Source organism: Numida meleagris, chromosome 1 (genome assembly GCF_002078875.1).
Source record: "Numida meleagris isolate 19003 breed g44 Domestic line chromosome 1, NumMel1.0, whole genome shotgun sequence".
Classification (NCBI taxonomy): Eukaryota; Metazoa; Chordata; class Aves; order Galliformes; family Numididae; genus Numida; species Numida meleagris.
The window spans coordinates 22,926,633-22,948,549 of NC_034409.1; the positions used below are offsets into that span (position 1 = coordinate 22,926,633).

The 21,917-nt window shown below is 47.0% G+C and overlaps 1 protein-coding gene across 1 annotated transcript; it reads left to right on the plus strand.

The window, feature by feature from the left end:
• Window positions 3,522-10,264, plus strand: FEZF1 (FEZ family zinc finger 1). Its single transcript, XM_021385113.1, has 6 exons — window positions 3,522-4,732; window positions 4,855-4,989; window positions 5,264-5,396; window positions 5,855-7,176; window positions 7,724-7,790; window positions 8,977-10,264. The coding sequence occupies exons 1-4, from the start codon at window positions 3,941-3,943 to the stop codon at window positions 6,142-6,144; spliced, it is 1,350 nt and encodes a 449-aa protein (XP_021240788.1). The 5' UTR covers window positions 3,522-3,940; the 3' UTR covers window positions 6,145-7,176; window positions 7,724-7,790; window positions 8,977-10,264.

Below are 21,917 nucleotides of genomic sequence, written 5' to 3' on the forward strand. Positions count from 1 at the left end.
CGGGTCGGTGTCAACGGGTTTTCTTTTGTGCGATGGGTTCAGTTACAAATGGCAATATTTTATCCCGCTCCTCGCGGTGGAACTTACCCACAGGGACGCCGACGCACACTCACTGCACAGAGAGGCTGTGCGGAGAAACAAAAAGTTCGCACATAAAAAGTACGCAGATATACGTATATATGTTATTATTCCGTTTTTTGACAAAATGCCAGTGGGGAACCCGCAGCAGACCGGCCCCGACCAACCGGAGCCCGCGGCCGCTGCCCTGACCTCCGGGGTGCGCCGCGGCGGGTCCCGGCGGGACGGGGCCGGGATGGCCCCGCTACATCGGAGGTACGGGCCGCTCGACGGCTGAGCCCGGTGTCCCGCTTTCCATTCCCTTGCGTTTCGGCTCGCACACGAGCCCCGGCCGGAGCGAGGGACAGCCCCGCGGGCAGGGGCCGGCTCCCAGCGGCCGCGGGCTCCGGTTGGTTCCCCGTGGCGGGGACCGCGGGCAGAGGGGCGGCTGTCCCCAGAACGTGAGGGCTGGCGGGAGCCTTTGTCCTGGGCCGAGCGGGTGCCCCTTCACAAAGCCGGGCGAGGGGACCGCTGTGTGGGGAGAATGGCCCCGGCGCTGGAAACGGACCTCGACGGTAGAATTCTTAATTACAGTCGGGTCCTCCGGCGGAGCGTCCTCCGTAACCCCTGCGGTCCTCCGAGAGCCGAAACGAAGAGCGCCCGCGGAAAGAGCGCCGGCCCCGCGCCGCCGCCCGGTAAAACACTTCCAGGCAGAGCTTAATGCGCGCAACAGAAGGTTGCCGAAGTTATTATCCTTTTCAATTCATTTTTTACTTAGAAACGCAATGGAATTATTCATTTTATTAAAGAGGAAGAAATTAAAGATTAGGCTTTGGGCGGTATTTTACCTCCCTTTAATCGCCTCTGGGATCGGATTGAAATAATCCCGACGCAGAGATGAATTCGCCGCTGACTCAGATTTTGAGCGCACGGAGAGATACGTTGTGATCATAATGCAAGTGAGCAATATCAAGAACATAGCTTAGGAGCGAATGAAACACAAAACCGATTACGGGGAAAAAGAGAACAGCAGCTTCCCCGGGCGCAACGCGAAATCAACACGAGGCCAAACTTTTGCCCTTCGTTCCCGCGGCCCTTTGGCACTCGGGAGTCCCCCGCCCGGTGCCGGGCTCGGTGCGAGCCGCCGGGATCCGCGCGGCGGAACGGAACGGCCCCGGGCGGGGGTTCCTCCCGCACCGCCGAGAGCGGTGAAACCGCCGTCTCGGGAATAGCACAACGCGGGGACGGGAGGGAGCGGCGCTGCAACGGTCCCAAGCGCGACGGAAAGCTTGGGACGGGGCTGGAAATAGGCTTCGGCACCGATGTTCTGGTGTCTGTACCGCAGGCAGCTCCAGCACCAGCAAAACTCCGTTTCTGAGACGGGAGACGGCGTCTTCCGAAACATAAATAATAATGATAATGATAATAAACGTAAATAAAATGTTTAGATCACTATACAATCATTTGTTATGAAGAGAAGTTTTCCTGCGTGCTGCGAGAGAAAGAGAGGCACATTCGTAAGGAAGCAACGAACAGCCGCGCTCGCGCTTCTCCCAGGGTCTCTCCCGCTCCGAGGCCGCTGTAATTGTAGTGGCGGGGCCGTAATTGCTGCTTTGGGATATTTACCCCGCTCGAATGACACTACATATTTTACTTTCAGCCACATGTCAAAAAGTCAATCCCAAAAAGACCAGTTAAGAGCAAGCTGTTAACATATTAAGTATATGGGATTTGAAGCCTCTAAAACCCACTCAACAATAATTCCCTCCTTCAGCACCAATCAAGAGGAAATTTGCCTCGATTGAATTAAATGTAAATTGCTCTGAAGGAGGACACTCTCCTCCGCCGGGCACCGGGTGGACAGCGCTGCCCGAGGCCGGAGCACGGTGCTGCCCGGCCGCAGCCCCCCGCTCCCCGCGCTGTGACACCGTGACACAGGGCTCGGGTCGGGGCTGCCGCTGCGGGAAGCAGCAGGTAAGGGGCGGTGCGGCCCGATCCCACTGCCCGGGAGGGACGGAGAGGGGCTGAGGCGGCCAGGACGCGGCTCGGCTCGGCTCGGCTCAGCGTTTGCTCCTCCGCGGCCCTGGGCTCGTCCTCATCCGGGAGCGCCCTGAGCTGCTGTCCCCCGGCCTCGCCCCGAGGGGATGGGCAGGACGCTGAGGGCGCGGGGAGCGATGCTCGGCGCCGCATTTCTTCCTCCGTGCCCTCGTCTCCCAGCAACCCCAGAGCCCGGGTGCAGCTCGCAGCCGGACCGGAGATGCCGTCGTGCGACAGTCGCTGCGTGTCCTCATCCGGCGGGAACCCGGGGCGGCAGCGGCCCAGGCGCGGATCTCCTGGATCCCGGAGCCTCGAGCAGGAGGGAGCCGCCGGGCCCCGGTCTTGCGGGCGGCTGGAACGGAGAGCCCCAGCCCGACGGCTCGGCTGCTCCGGGGGCCTTGGAAAGAGCCCAGTGACAGACGGAAAGGGAGCCTGTTCTGTCCCCGAGCTTCGTTTTGGGGGAGTGGAGGGGGTGGGACGGGGGCGAAGACACAAAGCACCTTCCCCACGGCCGGCCTTGTTCGACCTTACACTTCGCTGTGAGCCGAGACAGCGGCCTTGGGGCTGCTCGTCCGGAACCGGGCCGCCGAGCCGAGCCCTGCTGAAACACGTGGGGGGGCACCTGGCTAGGTGTACATAGATATGTACATATACAGTGAGTTTTAGATATGTGTGTGTGCTTATATATATAAAAGCAAAGTCTATGTGTTGTATATTTCTTGCTGCACCCATACCAACCCAGAGATTTCGGTATTTGTGTTGCATGATTTGCCGACTGTTAAGTTATATATATAAAGGAACTCGCGTGCACGCTAGGTACACATTTAATAAGACATGCGTATGGTATACCAGATCTTGGAGGCACCTCGTCCTCCCGCCTCCTTTCCTTTCTCCGCCAGCCCCAGGCTCCGGTTCACCCTTCCCAGCACCCGCGGGACGCGGCCGGGACCTCCCTGCCGCCCCACGCCGCTCTCCCTGTCTCGTTCGCTGCGTTTCCCAAAGGCTTCACCGCCGCCTGACCCCGTTCGTGAGAGCAGCGAGCAGCCCGGTGCGGCCCCAGGAGCAGCGCAGCCGTCTCCCTCCCGCTCCCAGCTACACACACACCCACGCACAAAGAGAGCTCGGGCTGGGAAGTGGCAAGAACCGAAAGCTTCCCCTCGCATCGCTCCTTCGCAGCGCCTCGTGTGACAAACAGCCCGGCGCCTGCCCTCGAATTGGGTTTCACATCCCTATTTAGCACTTGGACAATGATTTTAGATGATGTCACTTAAAGCCAAACAAGAAAATTGATCTCGGATTTGCTTGGCCTCTAAAGCCTGGTTAAGCAGATTGCAAATAATAATAATAAAAAAAAAAAGGGAAAAAAAAAAGAGAGAGAGAGAGAGAGAGAGGGAGAGAGAGGGGAGAGGGGCGCGGAGCGAGAGCCGCCTCCTTCCCGGGGCGGGGGAGGCGCGGGCGCCAATGAAAAGTAGCCGCTTGCTGGGGGGGCAAAAACTTTTCCTGTTGACTGTTGGAAGCGAATTGAGCAATTATCTAGTTTACCTTCTCCTCTTGGAAGTTAACGATTGGCGAGATCTCGGCTGCGTTATTGACACAACACTTTCTATTGATAGAAATAAGTAGCGATTGTCCCGAGTCATTGGTGCGCCAAAGTGCGCTGCGATGGGCTGGCGTGAGTCCGCCGGGCTGAGCTGGTTCCGCCGGTGCGGCGGCGGCTGCTCCCCGTGCGTGCGGACCGGTGACGAGAGAAGGGGCAGAGAGTGACAGAGAGACGGGGGGGGGGGGAGAAAAAAAAAGAGGCGTCTACCAAAGCGGCTCAAAGCGGGCGAACAAATGCAAGCCAGCCATGGACAATAGTGGCCATCACACGGCGACCAAAATCCTCGCGGTTCCTCCGGCGAGAGAAAGCCTTTCTGCGAGGAGCACCATGATCGGCACGCCCAAGCCCCTCGCCTTCTCCATCGAGCGCATCATGGCGCGGACGCCCGAGCCCCGCTCCGTGCCCGTCCCGCAGCTCCTGCACGGCTCCGCGGCCAAGGGCGACGCCAAGCACCCGCTGCACCTCGGCTCCTCCATCCCCTGCATGATCCCCTTCGTGCCGGTGGCGTACGACCCCCTGGGCAAAGCGGCGGGCGCGGAGCCCAGGAAGGCGCCCTTGGACTCCTCTTCCTCGCCCTCCTTCAGCTGCGGCGATCTCTTGAACTGTGCCCTGAGCCTGAAAGGAGATTTCCCCCGCGACGCCCTGCCCTTGCAGCAGTACAAACTGGTAAGACCCCGAGTGGTCAATCACTCCTCCTTCCACGCCATGGGAGCCCTGTGCTATTTCAACCGAGGCGACGGCCCCTGTCACCCGGCCTCCGGTGTCAACATCCACCCGGTGGCTTCTTATTTCCTCAGCTCCCCGCTGCAGCCGCAGCCCAAGGCGTACCTGGCGGAGCGGAACAAGCTGGTGCTGCCGCCCGCCGACAAGTTCCCCGCCGGGGTGGCCTTCAAGGACTTGTCGCAGGCACAGCTGCAGCATTACATGAAGGAGAGCGCCCAGATCCTCTCGGAAAAGATCGCCTACAAGAGCGCGGAGTTCGGCCTCGGCTCGCCGAGCAGCAAGCCCAAAGTTTTCACGTGCGAAGTTTGCGGAAAGGCAAGTAGAGCCCCGCCGCCTCCCTCCCGTCCCCGCCGCGTGCTCCGCTGTGTGTTGTACACGACGGCCATCCTCTCGGTCGCTAACCGCGCTGTTCTCTTTTGTCCGCTTTAACTTTGAAGGTATTCAATGCACACTATAACCTAACTCGCCACATGCCGGTGCACACGGGAGCCAGACCCTTCGTTTGCAAAGTTTGCGGGAAGGGCTTCAGGCAGGCGAGCACGCTGTGCCGCCACAAGATCATCCACACGCAGGTGAGCGCTTCCTCCCCGCAACGCGCCCGCCGCACCGTGGGGTTATCGGCGCTGTGCGGGGCCCCGGACGGCGGGGCCCGGGCGGGGAGGCGAGGGAGAGGCTCAGCCCGAGGCTTTGGGGTGATTCCGTTTGGTTTCTGCTATGCGGGCACGGCGGCTCTCCCCGTGCGGTGCAGGGAGCGCTGAGCATTTCAGCGCCGCTGCCAGCCGCAAACTCCCTAACACAAACACACAGACACCCCCAAAGCCGTGACCCGCGTTTGTTTCTCCCTAGGAGAAGCCCCACAAGTGCAACCAGTGCGGAAAAGCCTTCAACCGGAGCTCGACCCTGAACACGCACACGCGGATCCACGCCGGCTACAAGCCCTTTGTCTGTGAATTCTGTGGCAAAGGGTTTCACCAGAAAGGTACCGGCGGGCCCCGGCACCATTGGCGGTGGGGAGAGGGTGGGAAGAGGATTTCCCTGTTTGTTTCCGTTATTGGAGACTGAGGTTCGTTCTGAGGTATCGCCACTCCCCGGCCGTTCCCTATGACCCCCGGGTTAGGGTTTCATTTCGTAGAGGCGCTGGGGGCCGCGTGTCCTGTCCCCCGAGTGCCGGGGCCAGCAGCCGTCGTTGTTCTCACGGCGCTAACGGGAGGGCCTTGGCCAGTTTTGTTTATTTTCTTTTGCGATTTATGCCATTTTGTTTTACTCGATAATTCCCTCCGTGCCTGTGATGGAGACGCCGGGGGAGGGGTGAAGCGTTTTTGGGAGGGGGGCTGTCGTTTCCTGCTAACGCCGGGCTCTGCGGACGGGACAGGGCTGCTTGTCCCTCCCTGCAGCGCCCAGCTCTCAGCGCCCTGCCCCTCTTGTTTCGCTCCTCAGGCAACTACAAAAACCACAAGCTGACCCACAGCGGGGAGAAGCAGTTCAAGTGCAATATCTGCAACAAGGCTTTCCACCAGGTGTACAACCTCACCTTCCACATGCACACCCACAACGACAAGAAGCCCTTCACCTGCCCCACCTGCGGCAAAGGCTTCTGCCGGAACTTTGACCTCAAGAAGCACGTCCGCAAGCTCCATGACAGCGCCATGGGGCTGCCCCGGCCCCCGGCCGAGCTGGGGGGCCCCGACCCGCCACCCCCGCTGCTCCCGGGCCCCGCGCAGCCCTGAGCGTCCCGCGCCCGCCCCCTGCATGCGCCCATTAAGCGGTTCCGTGTGTTATGCTCTATGTTGCCACTAACATTTATATGGAACTGGTTGGTTCGTTTTCTTTTTTTTTTTTTTTTATAAGACTTTTTTGTTGTTGTTGTTGTTGTCGCATCTCAGGTGGAGAGATGGTTTGAAAAAAAGGAAAAAAGAAAGAAAGAAAAGCGCCAAGCCAATTTCTGCTGTATTTATTTGGGATCTGTGTTACCAGGGCCGGGAATGCTGCACCACTTTAATTATTTCAATGTATATATGCCACGCGCGGCCCCTGCCTATCCCCAGTGCCTGCGGGGTGTCCTCCGCGGGTTCCTCCTCCCCCCACCCTTCAGTATCGTATCTATATGGACAGAGCGGGTTCGCTGTGTACGGATTGGAATTTCGGTTTGACTTTTGCACGTGAGAAAAAAAAAGACAAAAAAAAAAAAAAGAAAAGAAATGATGCGTTCGTTGACCTGGTGGTGGAAATCAATGTCCGCACACGCGCGGGGCCGGGGGGAACAGGTCCCCGAGGCCGCGCTCTGCTCCCTGCCAAAACACCGGCACGACCGCTAAAGACTTTAATTAAGAGGGGTAATTAGTTCGGATTGATCAAAGCCGGGTTGTTATGTTATTAGCTGCTCGGCCGACTTTGCCAAGCCGAGCCGTGAAAGCGTGGCCGAGGAAGAGCGGGGGGGGGGCAGGCTGGGCGGGCAGCCCGCGGCTGGGGAGCGGAGCCGGTCGGAGGTGGCCGCTGGGCTCCGTTGTGGGGCCGGGAGGGGTGCCGCTGCGGACGGGGCTGCGCGGACGGGTGGCCTGGTCCGGCCCGTGCCTCGCTGCACAGCAGCAGCTGCCCCCCGGGTACGGCTGTAGAGACAAAGCACGGGCAGGCAGGCTGTCAGCGTGCCCGGGGCGTTAACCAGGACGGGGTAGCCTCCCGCATCCCACCCCTGGGCAGGGTGTGTGCAGGCGGCGGGTCTGGCCCTCGGATGCAAGCCCACAGCGGGTCTGAGCGTCAGGGTGAGTGAGAGAGGAAGCGAGTCTTCTTTCCCAGATCTCGGATTACTGAGGCAATCCTCTGAGTAACTGATTGCGCCTGTGAAAAAGCAAAGCAACAGGTCGCAACTAGACGATGCCAGATCCTGGCAGCACCCCAAGCAGGGCTCAGCCCTTCATAATGCTGGAGGCCCCCAGAGTGGGGCAAGATGGCGGCGCTGCCCCCAGAGCGGAGCAAGATGGCAGCACTGCCCCTGGGGTGGCCCAGTGGCTGGCAGCACCCTCCCTGCTGCAAGTGCACCTCACCACATAAAGGGGTGGGGGCAGCTCAGCAACATGCTCCGGTCCACATCCATGGGACAGCTCTCTGCTTCAGAGACCTTTCAAGGTCTCTGAATGAGGCTTGGGTAAAACTGGGTACCCCCAGAGCTCCTCTGCGCTGCTCTGCTCTGGCTTTTGTGCTGGAGGAGGGGAAGGGATGGAGGCTCTGCAAAGGGAAGAGGGCACGAGGGCTGATGGAGTCCCATTCTCCCCAGTGATGTCTCTTCACAGCAAATTCGTGTTTCAACAGGGAAAAATTCCTTCCCAAACAGCTGACTGGTGCACTGCTGGTTCCTCTTCCTTTCATGGTTGCCAAGGTAAATTTCAGTGCTGTGTAATGAGAGGTAAGATGCCCCAAAGATCCCACTGAAATTACGTGGGTGTGCCATTTCTGTGAATCTCTGTTTGACTGAAATAAATCAGAGCTGAAGTATAACTTAGTTCTGTTATTGCTCAACAAGTGTGCTAGTACAAGACACTGCAACTGTGTCAGCAGGGTGTTAAGTATCTTTATTTCACAGCTTTTTTAAAACTGTTCAAAGCTACCCAAGCACTGCAGGCACACTGGAACACTCAAAATCATATCATGATGGAAAAATATGAATATACACTGTAAATATACTATAAAACTTAAGCTGACCACCTTTGGGTGAGTATGCACCTGCTTTCTCAAATTAAAGGTCTCCATTAAGCCTGAGCACCTCAGAAGGCTGTGCTCTGCTTTCTTTGATGCCTGAGAGTTCTCTGCTCTCTGTCGTTTCTCTGTTTCAAAGTGCAGGGTGTAAGGAGGGCTCAGGCTTCCGTGGGTGGTAGTGGTGAACATATCCCTTTTGAATGACTACAACTGCTAGAGATGGAGAGAGAATTTCTGACATCGCTTGACTGCAGGCCATTTGGAAGTTTATAAACAACAGTCAGTATTTTGCCTTCCCTCCTGTGAAAGATCTCCAGTAACTGCGTAATCTGGATTCTTCTGTTCCTTCCCAATAAAAAATGCTATTTTGCTGAGGAACTTATGCACATTAGTGACCCCATTTTGAAATGGAGTGGAAATGAAACACTCTAGTGTTATTCCAAAGTGAAGCAGAAAAAGCTGATGATGGGCATGGGTAAGTGTTTCTCCTTCCTAGATTTCTTGAGGTAAACACTACCGAAATAGGACGTTACAGGGAGATAAGGATAGCTCATTTGTTATTTCACTAGACAAAACCATATTTATGTCAAAGGCTGGGATTAAAACATGTCTCAGAAGGCCTGCTCACCATTACCTTTCATTTCCTGTCTTTCAAGATTAATCTCAGGTTAAGTGAAATTCTAGTTAATGGTCAGAGGCAATTCAAAGCTGGTGAAGTCATCATGAGAAACAAAAACCACAATTTCATACCACAATACATCCAAAGCTTAGAGCTGTTAGCAGTGATACTTACCAGATATTTCATACTTCTTGTTCTCTCTCCTTTTTTTTTTTTTTTTTTTTTTTTTAATTGTGAATCATTTTGACAGGAAAAATGGAGTCACCTGTACCTAGCAGGAAGATTGTATTTCCTGGTGCCTGCTTGCCATCCAGCCAAATACCCATATTCTGTACTACAACCGGTCATCTGCATCCTGCCAGTGCCTCATGGATGCTGGGAGAATGAGAGCGCTGCTGCCTCTGAGTCTGACATAAACAGAGCTGCAGAGCTGAGCATTAGCATCCTGAGGACACTGTAGCCTGTCTCCCCATCAATCACAATAACTTCACTTTAATACTGAATAAAAGGGAGATGAGGCTGGTGCCTATGGATTGCTGGAGCTGAGAGCCCTTGTGGAGGAAGAGCTGTTGCCCTCTGCCCCCCACCCAGGTTTTTCAAATTTGACTGAGCAGAGAATTCTTCTATGCTTGTCAGATGCTACAATTATGTTAATGTGTGTCAAAGCTGAAAGTACCCGGTGCCTGAAAGAGTGACCAGAATTACCAAAACAGCTATGTGTCTATCACTGTAAAAATAAAATGCAGCAACAGCAGGGTCTTGCAGAGTCAGGTATAAAGTTCTTTCTGAAAATGAATGGTACCGGCTTCACTTTACTACTGCTATACTGGTGATCAGCCCCTTCCTCTCCCTGCAAAAAGGGGTCAGGAAGACCTTTGTTAATTTAAAAAATATTCATGCATGTTGAAAAGTAAGCTAAACACAAAACCTTTCAGTAGCTACCCCAAACCATATTCCTGTTCGTAACTGGGTAAATAGCATCTCTCGTATCACCCAGCATATCTCAACGCACTCAAAATGAATAGGGATAGTATTTAATCAAGAGACTGTTCTGTTTGTTTTTTTTTTCTCTCTCTCTTTCCCCCCTTCATTACCACAATGGTGGCAGTAGAGGGGTGAAACAAAGCATGTGGGTCCACCTGGAGCCAGCTGAAATGAAGGTGTGTGGTCACAGCTTAGCTCCTGGACTGCTCAGCTGGACAGTGCCTGTAAGCCAGACACAAGAAAGCTGCTGCCACTAAGCACAGCAGTGGTTTCAGCTCCTCTGCTTTTAGTAGTGGTGGTTCTAGCTTCATATCCCAGTGGGTTCCCCTTCTGCTTGCAGTAAGATCCTCCAGGCTGGATTCCTGCTGGTCTGTTGCTGTAGGGTCACATGGCACAGTGCAACCTGCACCAAATACATACTCTGATGAAGGGTGAGCTGTGTCTATTTTCCGTCCTCCTTTGCAGCTTTCACAGAAGTTATTTAATGTCTCTACTGTTAAGTCGCTGCTGCGATTGAATCCCTGCATATTTGATTAGGCACAGTATTAAATCCTATAACCATGACTGTGGAAAATAAAAAAAAAACCTCTCCTACCTTTCTGCCCTTCAGATGACTAATATTTCAGCACCATTATTGTGTGATTTCTAAGAAATCTTCTTCAGTTACTGATCAATTAAAACTTAGATAATCTGTTTCTATGCATTTAATTATACAAAAAAATGATACATCATAAGTTTGATTTTGGATGGATGCCTTGAAAACGATGCCTTGAAAATGTAAGTGCAAGCAGCTTATCTGCAGCTGCACAGGTAGAATAAATGTTTCTTTTCAGGGATGGAACATGAGGATCCACTTGCAGATGGATGCAGCATGTGAGAGAAACCTTGATTTAGGGTACTTCAGCTCAGAGGATTTAAGTACAACTGATGACAAAAAATGAGCCTTTTCAAAATATTTCTAAAATACCTCTTAACCTCTTGATATTGCCATGAAAGATCTGCAGAGTTTATAGGTCCATATAAAAACCTTATCTAACTGAACTTGGAGAGAAATAATGTTGAACAAGAACTTTCTAAGTAGCAATAATGAAGAACTCTTGGCTGATAAATACTTTCAGATAAATATATTTTTTTCTGAGCAAGCATTTGTGACAGAAATTAGTTTCTGATGAAGTTAAACAAAATCTGAGCCACAATATGTTCAGAAGAAAGAAACACATTTAGCTTTGTAACTGGAAAACAGTATCTATTTCTGTGTTCACCAGAAAATGCAAAAGATTATCTTATTTTTTTACCTGCTAGATTTTAAAGGAATAGCATGTTGATTCCTAAAATAAGATATCAAAAATACTTAAGAGGAATGCAATAATTACTTAATCATTTTTTTTTTATAAGCTTGCCAGGAAATACATTAGTCTACGCATCATAAATAGGGATACAATCTTAAAATACTTCAGGCTATTTTAATTGAATATTGAAAGTTGGTGGCCAGTGCTTGCTTATGCCCACTAATGCTTTTGCCTACAGTGAAGCTGGGAAAATGAGAAATAAATTCGATGACACTTTTCAATTTTTGGGAACATTTGACTCTGGTTTGAAGAGAGACAGTGGCGCTGGCTAGAAAAATTAGGTAAAGACCAAAACAAATTCATAATTACTTTTGTGGACAACCTGTAATTATTATGACTGCAAATAATGAACTCACAGGCCTATTGATTTGCTAACTGTAGGAACTTTTGATTTGCTAGTTGTAAGAAGCAGAGATACCTTCTCCTATAAACTGTATTTCTGGTTCTCAGAGAGCATGCTGCTTCTCGTAAGCCTTTAGAAATGCAGTGCACTATTACAGTTTGTGTGAAAATGTTGAATTATGTAAGGATAATAATTGCACTAGAGACCAAGTTACCTGAAAATGGAACTCATATTTCTTCAAATTGTTCTAAACCCTCCCTGATGCTGAATGTTGTTACTTATCACACTGACTTTTAGCAGAAGTTAGAGTGGCCAAAGAGCTACTGTAATTTATGTAGGCAAAGGAGTACGTCACAGCGGAGTTGCATTTACTATATTTAACTTAAATCTGCCTCTGTATTAATTACAGAGGGTGCTACTTTATAAGACATTTTTAATGAATCTTTCTTATAGAAATTATTTTAAAAAATCAGCATTTATAACTCTCTAGAAATTTACGGGTAGATTTTGATAAAACATCAGTATGAAAGAAATTGTTGCTTTGGGAGGAATTTGCTTGAAAACAGAGACAACTAGCTTAAGGATAAGGAACAGCCTGCTGGGCTGAGTCCAATGCTATAAAGTCAGCACTGTTTTGTTTTTGTTTTTCTTTTGGTCTTTCCTGCTTTGACAGTTTTTCTTCACACGCATCATGAATAGTCATAGCATGAGAGAGAAAATTGGAGATTTGCCTTGCGTCCTAGGTTTGTGGCATGTAATTGTCCCAGTTACAGCTTTTAAATACTGATATTCTGTAAGAGAACCATCTGTTTTGATTTGGATTATATAAGATGATCTTTGTATGTTTAAGCAAGCTCTAGCCAGATAGAAATCATTTAAACGTGGATAACAGGTATCTCAGGTGCGTTCTCTGGTCCACAGACTGCTATTTGAGAGTCTGGGAATTAATTTTTCATTCTGTGTTGTTAATTCAGTTGTTCTCCCGCCCTTCCTCATCCCCCCAGTACTTTAGAAAGTTGTTTTTTTCACCCTAGCACCCAGTGAAGATAAATTCTGGAATTAAATGATGGTTCACTAACTGGTGTTCTTGTTTTCCCAGCTAGTTTTGCTGGTCATACTCTGCATATGGGCAGTCTGCTTCTTTACAGAGCAGAAGCACACTTCTTGAGAAGTGTGAAGCAGCAACCTGTAGAGTGTTCCACAGTCTGATCCAGGGTTTAGACATAGTATCGCTCCTTTTTTTTTTTTTTTTTCCCTAAATCAAGTAGTTGCTAAACATTACAGGGAGTAAGTGGGTTACGAATCATTTATTTTTCTCTACTTTTGTTTTCTTTTGAGCAGTCTTCCATTCAGAACAGTCTTGTCCAAAGCATTGTGAGTCCAATCAACTTGCCTACCTTGGGTAATGCCTACAATGAAGCTGAGATATCTTAACAGAGAGCAAATGAACATAGATTTCTACCTTTTCTGTGCAGTCAGTGGAGAGACATAGGTGCCTGTAATGGCATGAAAAAGAGACTCAGTTCCTCCTGTGTCACGTATGTCTTTCCTTGCAGGTAGTTTGCTTTTTTCTTGGAGCCTCCTAGGAAATCCAGTTTCTGGAGCCATTGTTAGTGCTGAGAGAACAGGAGGAAATCCCAGTGAATGGTGCTAGTGGTCATTCTTTGCCTAAGACCTTGGTGGTGAAGTCCTTTATCACCTCAGTAGGAGGGTGGGGAGCTGTACCCTGCTTGGCTGTATTGATTCACAGCCTCAGCATCTGCATCCTAGGAGAGAGTCCTCATCCCTAGGCCATGGAGCACACAGAGTGAAAGCACTCTTCATGCCTTCTAGTTGGCTTGCATTGGTTGTGACAACATTGATGGAGCCAGCAGAGTAGTGAGCAAAAATGACTCCACCTTCTCTCCTGGGTCATGCTTTCAGAGGAGACCAAGCTGAGGTGGATGTGCTGTTTTCAAACAGTCTTGGAGGCAGGTGTGGAATCCCATTCCTGCTGCTTCACGAGTGCGTGCTGTAGTCACTGGTTGCTCTACATCTTGCATACCTGGCTGCACTGTATCTTAGCCCACAGAAGAGAGATGGAAAGTGTTCTCATTTAAGATTATATGGCCTGCCTGTTTTCAACCTTTTCCTTGGGTTTGGCCACTGCATCTTGTGTTATGTAGATGAAGGGCTTTTACTGCTGGATGAACTGGATTCTAGCAATAGTTGCATTTCATTATCGGGCTTAGCTAGTGTTTGAAAGCTGGTACCTTTTAAGACTTCTTAGTGCAAGATGAAAAAACTCTTTCAGGAGGCTATGGTTGTGTCTATATACTGCCAAGAAGATTTTACAGTGTAGCTAAATGCCTGGGCAGACTGGCCCAGAAAGGTGTAAGTGCTGCAGGTAGTGCCAAAGCAGTTGCTATTTCTAGTTTTCAGCGCTGCTGAGGAATCAGAAAGGTTCTGGTTTCTGCAGTGAAGAAAAACTAAATTCAAGGAGACTTCTGCTGTCTCTTAAAGAAATACTCAGAATTAACTTGAATTTATTGCATTTTTAAAACTTTGCAGCTGCTTGGAATCGTCAAGAAGCCCATCCTTCATTTGCTTTAAAAACAAAACAAAACAAAACAAACCCTCTTCATTCTAGGGAAGTTTATTTTTGGTGTCCATGCCTTTCCAGAAAATTGTATTTGAAAATAATGTCCTTGGGAAATGAGTAAGTTTACCTAACCAAGGCTAGCATAAGTAAATTTAACAACATAAAACTTCCCATATTTTCCACACATGTATAATATGTGGGTTGTGTGAAGTCGCGCAGAAGGGAATACTTCTTGCTTTATCTCTGAAACATCTGCAACAAGTGCAGACAACCTTCTTGACACTTGGATACCTGTCAACCTCTTCAAATGTTTGAGAGCCATCATACCCCTACCTTATCCTTGGGAAGCCAAGAGGAGAGAAGTGCTAGGAGTAGTCTCACAGTGGTCTTGAAACTGCTGAGGCTGGATCAGGTGTGAAGCTGAGACCTAGAAGAGCTGGTGACAGTGACTGCAGACACCCCTTTTTCTTGCCTCTCCCCGCCACTGGGGAACGGAACTAATCAGCAGGCCATGCACTAGCAATGCCTCACTCTTAAGTCTTTTTATATCTATTCAGTGTGGCAGCTGCATGTGTAAGGTTTGTGATTTGTGTGCGAGGAAGAACTGTAGTTTGGTGACCCTTTCTCTTGAATGCTGGGGCTTCTGCCATGCTGTGATATTGAAGAGCTAATGTAAAATTATAATGTTCTAATAACAATGATGGTGTCTGGAGTTGTGGGTTAGGTGTTTGTTGTTGTTGTTGTTGTTGTGGGTTTTATTTTATTTTTTTGTGGAGGGGCTCTCTTACTGAGAGTGGAATTTACGTCCTATTAAAATGAATGAAAAAATCTCTCTCCTTTGAGTCAGACTGATTGGATAACACAGTTTTTTGGTGGGTGATTATCCTGTGTTATCAGTAATCTAGAAAAGTCAAATATAATTTACGGTACCTTATTTTTAACTAATAACTTTCCATTCACATGCGGCTTTCCTAGCCTTCAGGAAAACCATGCCCCAATTGATTGGGATCTTCTCCAGTATCACAGAATTTTACTTTGTTACTGTTCTTAAAAATCTGGTGATACCTTGCAGTACTCTATTTTCTTGTAAGAATTAATTCTTCATCATGAGCAACAGAAGGTCTTTACAATTTAGACGCAGATTTTTTTTAATCCCCTTCTTAGGGTTTATCTAATAATGAAAAACAATCTAGTATTTTTAATAAAATAGTTTATTTTCATTAAAAGCTTAGACAGAAGTGTCTTAGGTTTTAGAATTTGGCATCCACTGAAGGTGGCACCAGTGTGAGATATGGGTGTTTGAAAGCTCGTGATAGAAATATGCTGAAATATTATGTACTTCATTATGAAAACGTACATTTATGAAGATTCATCACATAAACTTCACAAAACCTCACTTACATCAACAAGAAATTCCCAACAACAAAATCAATACAGCATCAAAACAGCAAATATGAACAATTTACATACACTCCTCCCCTCATTCCTTTACTACTTTACAATGACACAAATTTTCCACAACTGTTCAATCTTCTTTATAAATCTTACTCTGTGAAAATGCTATGTTAGAATCCAAGTAGTAAGAATTCTGAAGATAAAAAGAGGAAAACAGAAACGTATCACAAAAAAGTAAACATTTTGTTTGTTGCTGTAGAAATGCCTGTGTCTCAGAACTGGTGGGTGTAATAAGTAAGGCACACAATATTTTCCACCCACAACATGTTACCATGCTATAAACGTGCATATGTTTTTCAAAACGGAAACAGTCCATTTCAAAATACGCTGCTGACTAAATATTTGCAGCTAATCCTGTATTTTTGGAGTTAGCTGTCTGATCTCTTCAATAGACATCTAAGCAGTGTCATCCCACAATAGATGCATAGCATGCAATCAGCCTTATATTCACAGTGGGATACTTCTGCTAATTGCAACAGTTGTAGCTCAGAATAAGGTAGCGGCTTCTCAGTGAGATCTAAACAAATTAAGGTTAAATTTAAATTAATCAATTGGGGGAAAAAAAACCTGTCGCTTTTATAGTTCATTAGCTATTAACACTAATAGCAGTGTAAAGGAGTTGCCAATTTTCTGGTTATATATTGTATAGGCTATTATCCAGTAAAAGGAAATAGGCTTCAAATGTGACTCAATGGCCTAAGGATCTAACTCTGTTCTTCTTTGTGCTTTCCAGGGCTAGATCTCGTGGCGTGCAGACTTTGTGATGGGCACAGCCACGACTGAGCTCTAGTGGGGTCCCTGTGAGGGAGTAGCATGTCCTGGTTGGCTTTGTTCCTTTGTTTTACTGATCTTTGTCATAAGAAAACATGCAAGGGTTTGATATCTCTTAGCTGGGAAGGTCTTCTGGTATTGGCTTTTCTGTTCTGAACCATTTTCACACCACTGAAGGAACTTGTTGTCAAGGAAGACAGATGGAATTCAAAACTGTATTGTTTTTTTGTTTTAAATCCCAATCAGAGCACTAATGCTATCATCTTATATTCATCCATATTAAAGACAAAAGTGGGTCATTACAAGATATCCTTGAATTATATACTCATTTAACTCCTCATAATGATTAGGTGGATGACTGGAGCACCTGTTTTGGTTATAAATTATACATAACAGATCCCTCCCTGCACTGAAGAAACAGTCTTGAGTTAGACTTTTGTGCTGGAATTACACGGATTGGGTCTAAGGCTGTGGTGAAGCACAAAGAAACTTGGCATATAAAACTAGACATAGGAGAAAATCTTCATTGTTAAAGTCACTGACAGATCCTGTCATCTCTGTGAAATCCAATTGAACTAAGTCTTTGTTCAATGATTCATTTGTGAAGGGCAGAGATTTAAGCATTTTTTTTTGGACCAGTAATTGAAAACAAACAGCAGAAATTCAGTGAGAGGTTTTTGGGAAAACACAAGATTACCAACTTGTTTTTCCCCATAATTTCATTTTGCATAAGTAGTTAATTCTTCCCTAGCCCCAAGACACAAACACTCGGAGGGGAAAAAAAATGCACATATTCATCCAAACCTGAATCAAAATTCTTTGTTTCTGGGGTTTTATTAATTCCTCTCAAAGACCGGTACTCGTGTCTTGTCACCACCCCAGCCTGAGTCCCTGGTTCTGTCAGGGTCCCTGCACAGAGGCACTTGGCTTGCAGGAAGTCCTCAGCATCAGGAGCTGCTCAGAAATAACATCCCAATGGAGGCATAGGCTCAAGTTCAGGAAATGCAAAACTCGGAGCAGATCCTGTCCTTGATATTTGAGTGGTTGCAATGCCTACTTCCAAAACTGTTGATTAAGTAGAGCTTGGGAAGCCTCTTGGCACTGAAACTCAGTTAGCCACGCTACCAACTGCTAGCCTATCACCAGTGTCTTCTATCGTGTGCCAACCAACCAATTTCAGAGCACAGCTAGAGACCATTTCCACTGAGAATTTGGTTGCACCCATACTACTTTTGGAGGCCAGTATTCAGAAGGTTGTTACATGTATTTTTTGTAAACTCTTAATGACACCAGTTCCTGGTATTTAGTGCCACTGATTCCATCTTGACTTAAAATGTTGTCATGGGTCAGCTGCTCACAGCAAAAGAAAATTCAAACTAAACAAGTGGCACAAGCAAGACTTTAAAACACATTCACTGCGCTCAGTAAGTCTGCCCTACAGATACGGAGAACAATAGGAAAACAAAAAAAATATATTCTTTTGTGCTTTGTGTGTCATTAATCTTCCCAAATAGAAGGCATTCATTGTCTAATTGTCTACCAATGTCCAGAATCCCCTTATGGAGAGAAAAAGCATTCCTAGGGTATGATTCATCTCTTCTAAAACTAGTTGCACGAACTGTGCTTTAGTTGTGCTTCAGTTGTACCTTCTTTATTAATGAATTTGCTAACTAAATTATCATTGAAGAGTGGTGGTTATCAGCTGGTGATACCTTCCTATAGTCATAAGCATTCAAGCTAACTTAGCTAAATAAAGTTAGCCGAATAACACCTTCCTATGGCTTGCTGGAAGGCACATGACCATGTTACCTAACTCCACCCATATATTACACATTCATCAGAAAATAGATGGCATTCAGAAATGCCATGACTAATTATTATTCTTAATATCAATACTCTTTCTTTACATACAACTTCTTTTTTCTTTTCTCCTCTTCCCCTCAGCTGTGAGATGTCCTTCTACATTCCTTTCCTGGTAAAAGTTTTAGCAAATGTATCAGCCTTCATGTGCCACATTTGCAGGCAAGTCCTCCTGCATGGGGGTGCTATTCATATTTTTTCTGTGCCTGCTGTGTTGTAGATCCTGTTAATCACGTTTCCCCAAAGGTAATAATCTCATGGTATGGGACAAACTCTACCTTCTTCCTCAAGAGGTTATTTGCATTGCAGCATCCATTTTAAAAGTCATGAGATATTTTTCTGGGTTTGTTCAGATATTTGTGTGTGCTGTACCAAAATGCAGTTCTTAGCTTGTATAGTAGGCCAAGGGAATGTAGTTTCACTGTTGTTGCATTACTTTTTTTGGAAATGTTCTTCAGTTGTGCGCCCTCTATGACTTGAGTTGTTTCTGTTTGTCAATGGGAGATGCTCATGTAAGATGCTTTGCATTGTGTCACTTTGTCTATAGTGCTACACATTCCTTTCCTGCCTGATGTAACAGACATCTGTAAAAAAAACCTGTAATATCTTTGCTACGTGTTTCTGTTTCTAAGCTGGAATGTCCGGTGGCACACTGATGCATTTTGTGTGTGTAAGTACTTGCTTGTTAATACCTTTCTGCTTCATATGTATATCACTGATATTAGTGAATATTTCTGTAATCTCTTCTGAATAGTTTCTTCTGGCTTTTTTTTTTTCTTTTTTCCATCTCCCCTCCACCTCCCCCATTTTTCCCCTAGTAGGCAGCTGTCCTGTATTAATGATTTATTTTGTATTTCTTTTGAGTCTCATCCTCTTGTGGTCTTAGTCACCACCATGTCACATTTACCAGTGAAACAGTATACATATAACTGGGTTACTCACTTACTGAGCTGTCTCTGTGGGTTCCTGATTTCTCTCATAGAAAGCACTTCTTTGTATGAAGGGTCTTTTTCTTGACAAAACAATAAGACTAAAATAGCATAAACAAGCTATCTGGATTTTTCCTCTCTGCATCAGTGAACTTGCCACTTGAGACCCTTGCTCCTCTGATATCTCTTTTTGCCCAATACCGTTCAAAAGTGAGCAGCTACCAGGACTGCTGACCACTTAGCTGCTTCAGGTCCTGCACAGATTAACACCATTAACTCCTTCCACTTAGTTCAGCTCTCTTCAGCAGCTTCTGTTTTTTAAAGTTGTTGCAGAACACATTTTTGGCATTAGCTTGCACAAAAGCCAGTGTCAGTTAATTTATTTCTGCTTGTATGACAGCATCTCAGTGAGGCAGCTTGCGGTGATGGAGATGTGTGGAGGGATGCACTGGAAGGCCCGTTAACGACCCGCAACTGCAGTAAGCAGGCCTGCACCCTGTCTTGTGCCCGTCGCACTGCTCAGGGCCCCAGCTCCCACATCTTCTGTAGGGTCACGTGCTGGGCTTCTGCATCAGCCTTGGAGAAGGTCAGCTGGTTTCCCACCTGGGAAAGGCAACATATCCGGGGTGCTGGGCCAAGCCTGGCTTCTATTACCACAATTAACATAGATGCAGAATGGCACAGACTATGTATCTTGGAGAACTTAGTCTAGAGTGTGGCACCCAGACACGAGTGGGGCTACAACAATCAGGGCAAAAATACCTTTGTACAGCAAGTGAGTGAAGCAGCCAGAATCATCCAAAATCTAAGCACAGAAACTGCAATTTTCTAAGTCTCATACCATCTGCTGTAATTACACATAAAGTCCTTGTCACACACAGAAGAAGAAGCAACAGTATATGGATGGGATGCCTGCCCTGAAGAACTCTTTGGCATTGGCATGCATATTTGCTTCATGACTCTATTTCTAATTTTAAATAATTTTCAGTAATAAAAATGAGGGGATACAGAATTTATGTGGAAGTGCAGTAAATGATTGCTAACATGTGGCAGATCATGGATATGTTGTCTGGCAAAAGTGGTTGCTGGAACACAGGAGGGGAAAGAGTAATTAGAAGAGTTTTCTTTCTGGGATTAGAAACTTATGGTTTAATTGCGAGTTAAGAGTAACACGACTAACCTCTATTCTATAGGGAAAATTAGGAGTTTAAGTGAGATTAACATGCTCAGGAAAAACAAATTTGGCTGTCAGACCTCTCTCCTAGGGAAGGCACAGCTGCTGAGTAAGCCCATGTAGGGCAGAAGCGGAGTTGTGCTGGGACTGGAGTGCGCAGGAGGAGCTCTGTAGGTGGAGAAGCTTTGGGCTGGACTCTAGATACCCAAAGTGATGTGGGAAGAAGCTGTGGTACCGGCAGTTTTCTGCCACTGAGGAAGAGACAAGCATTGCTTTCAGATGCTATTTTTCATCTCTAATAAAGCTCTGGCTAGTAATGATCGCTCTTTGCATTTTCCAGTCTGTCTACAAGCCAGGAAATGAGGCTCATGCTCTTTTTGCAGCCTCTTGAATTTCTTCATCTTTTTTTTTTTTTCCAGCTCCTAATGGAAAATGAAACTCCACAAATGTCATGTAGTAGTCCAGTGACAAAAATTTGCAGGGAAGAAATTCTAACACTGCATTGGAGTTAGAGAGTTTTCTTCCTGGATTTTGGATGACAAAATTATAGAACAAGAGCATGAAATCAAATGAAAATGGCTTTTGTTTATTTTTATTTATTTATTTTTTAATAGTTAACTGTAATAAGTGACGTTACTAGGCAGAAACAATAAGAGACTTGTTTAAAACAGTATTTCCATGAAACGTGCTTCCATGTTTTCAGTATTGGACTTTCTTCCATGCTGTTCTTCTAAGGAAGAAGGCTAGCCTATAAGACCAATTAACCTGAGTGGCTGAGTTGAGGTCCCGGCCCAAGAACCCTAGCTACTTGAAATGTCCATGTCCTCATAGAGAGAGTTTTGACTGCATGCTTAGGTCTCAAATGGAGCTAAGATTGTATGAAGATCTTCCTGGTGGAAACCAGGACTGGGCAAGTGACTTACTTACTTTCTCACAGAAGAAACTTTGTGGAAATTAGAGCTAAAAGATACTCCTGAAATAGGAAATCACTCAGATCATAGATTTGTAAGCTGGAACTAGATGAAAAGGTTCAATTGAATAATCCTTTAACATTCAGGGACCAGAGGAGTACTTTAGAGGTAGACTCAGGACTGGGCTGGGAACTGTTTGAAACTTGCAGGCAGGTGGCAGAAGAAGAGGGGAGCTTCTGGATGAAGCTTTCCCAAAGAAGTCCTCTTTCCTGTTAGCTGAGTGAGACACCAGGACATCTGGCAGCCTAGTCTTAGCAATAGGCAGCTCCAACCATGCACATGTAAGTGACTGTCCATGGGCACAGGGCAGCTCTATAGTGAACACACAGTAGCCGTGTTATATCTGGGAAATGTCTGCCCAACTCTGTGCAGAGCAGTTGATTTGGACCTGCCCAGTAACAACAGCACATTCTGCTTGTTTTGCACTCATGCAACTCTGTATAGAAGGTTTGTTGCAGACTCTACTCATACAAATTCTAGCAAAAAATGCAGTCTGTGGCAGAAGACTCTTGGGATTGCCTTTTGTCTTAGAAACCCTTAAGTGATATCCTAATTTTGGATGAGAACGTGCATAGGACTCTGATCTGTCCTGGCCTCCTTGTCCTCTCCTGGCCAGGACTCCCCCAGTCCTTCCCAATACCAGTGCTGCACTGCATTCTCTGTTTTGGTGAAAGAAATGTGACAGATTTCATTATACACAGGTAAAATGCTAGTTTGCAGTTGTAGAACCTCAGCAGATGGTTCTGTACATAGTTTATGACACTGCTGAATCCA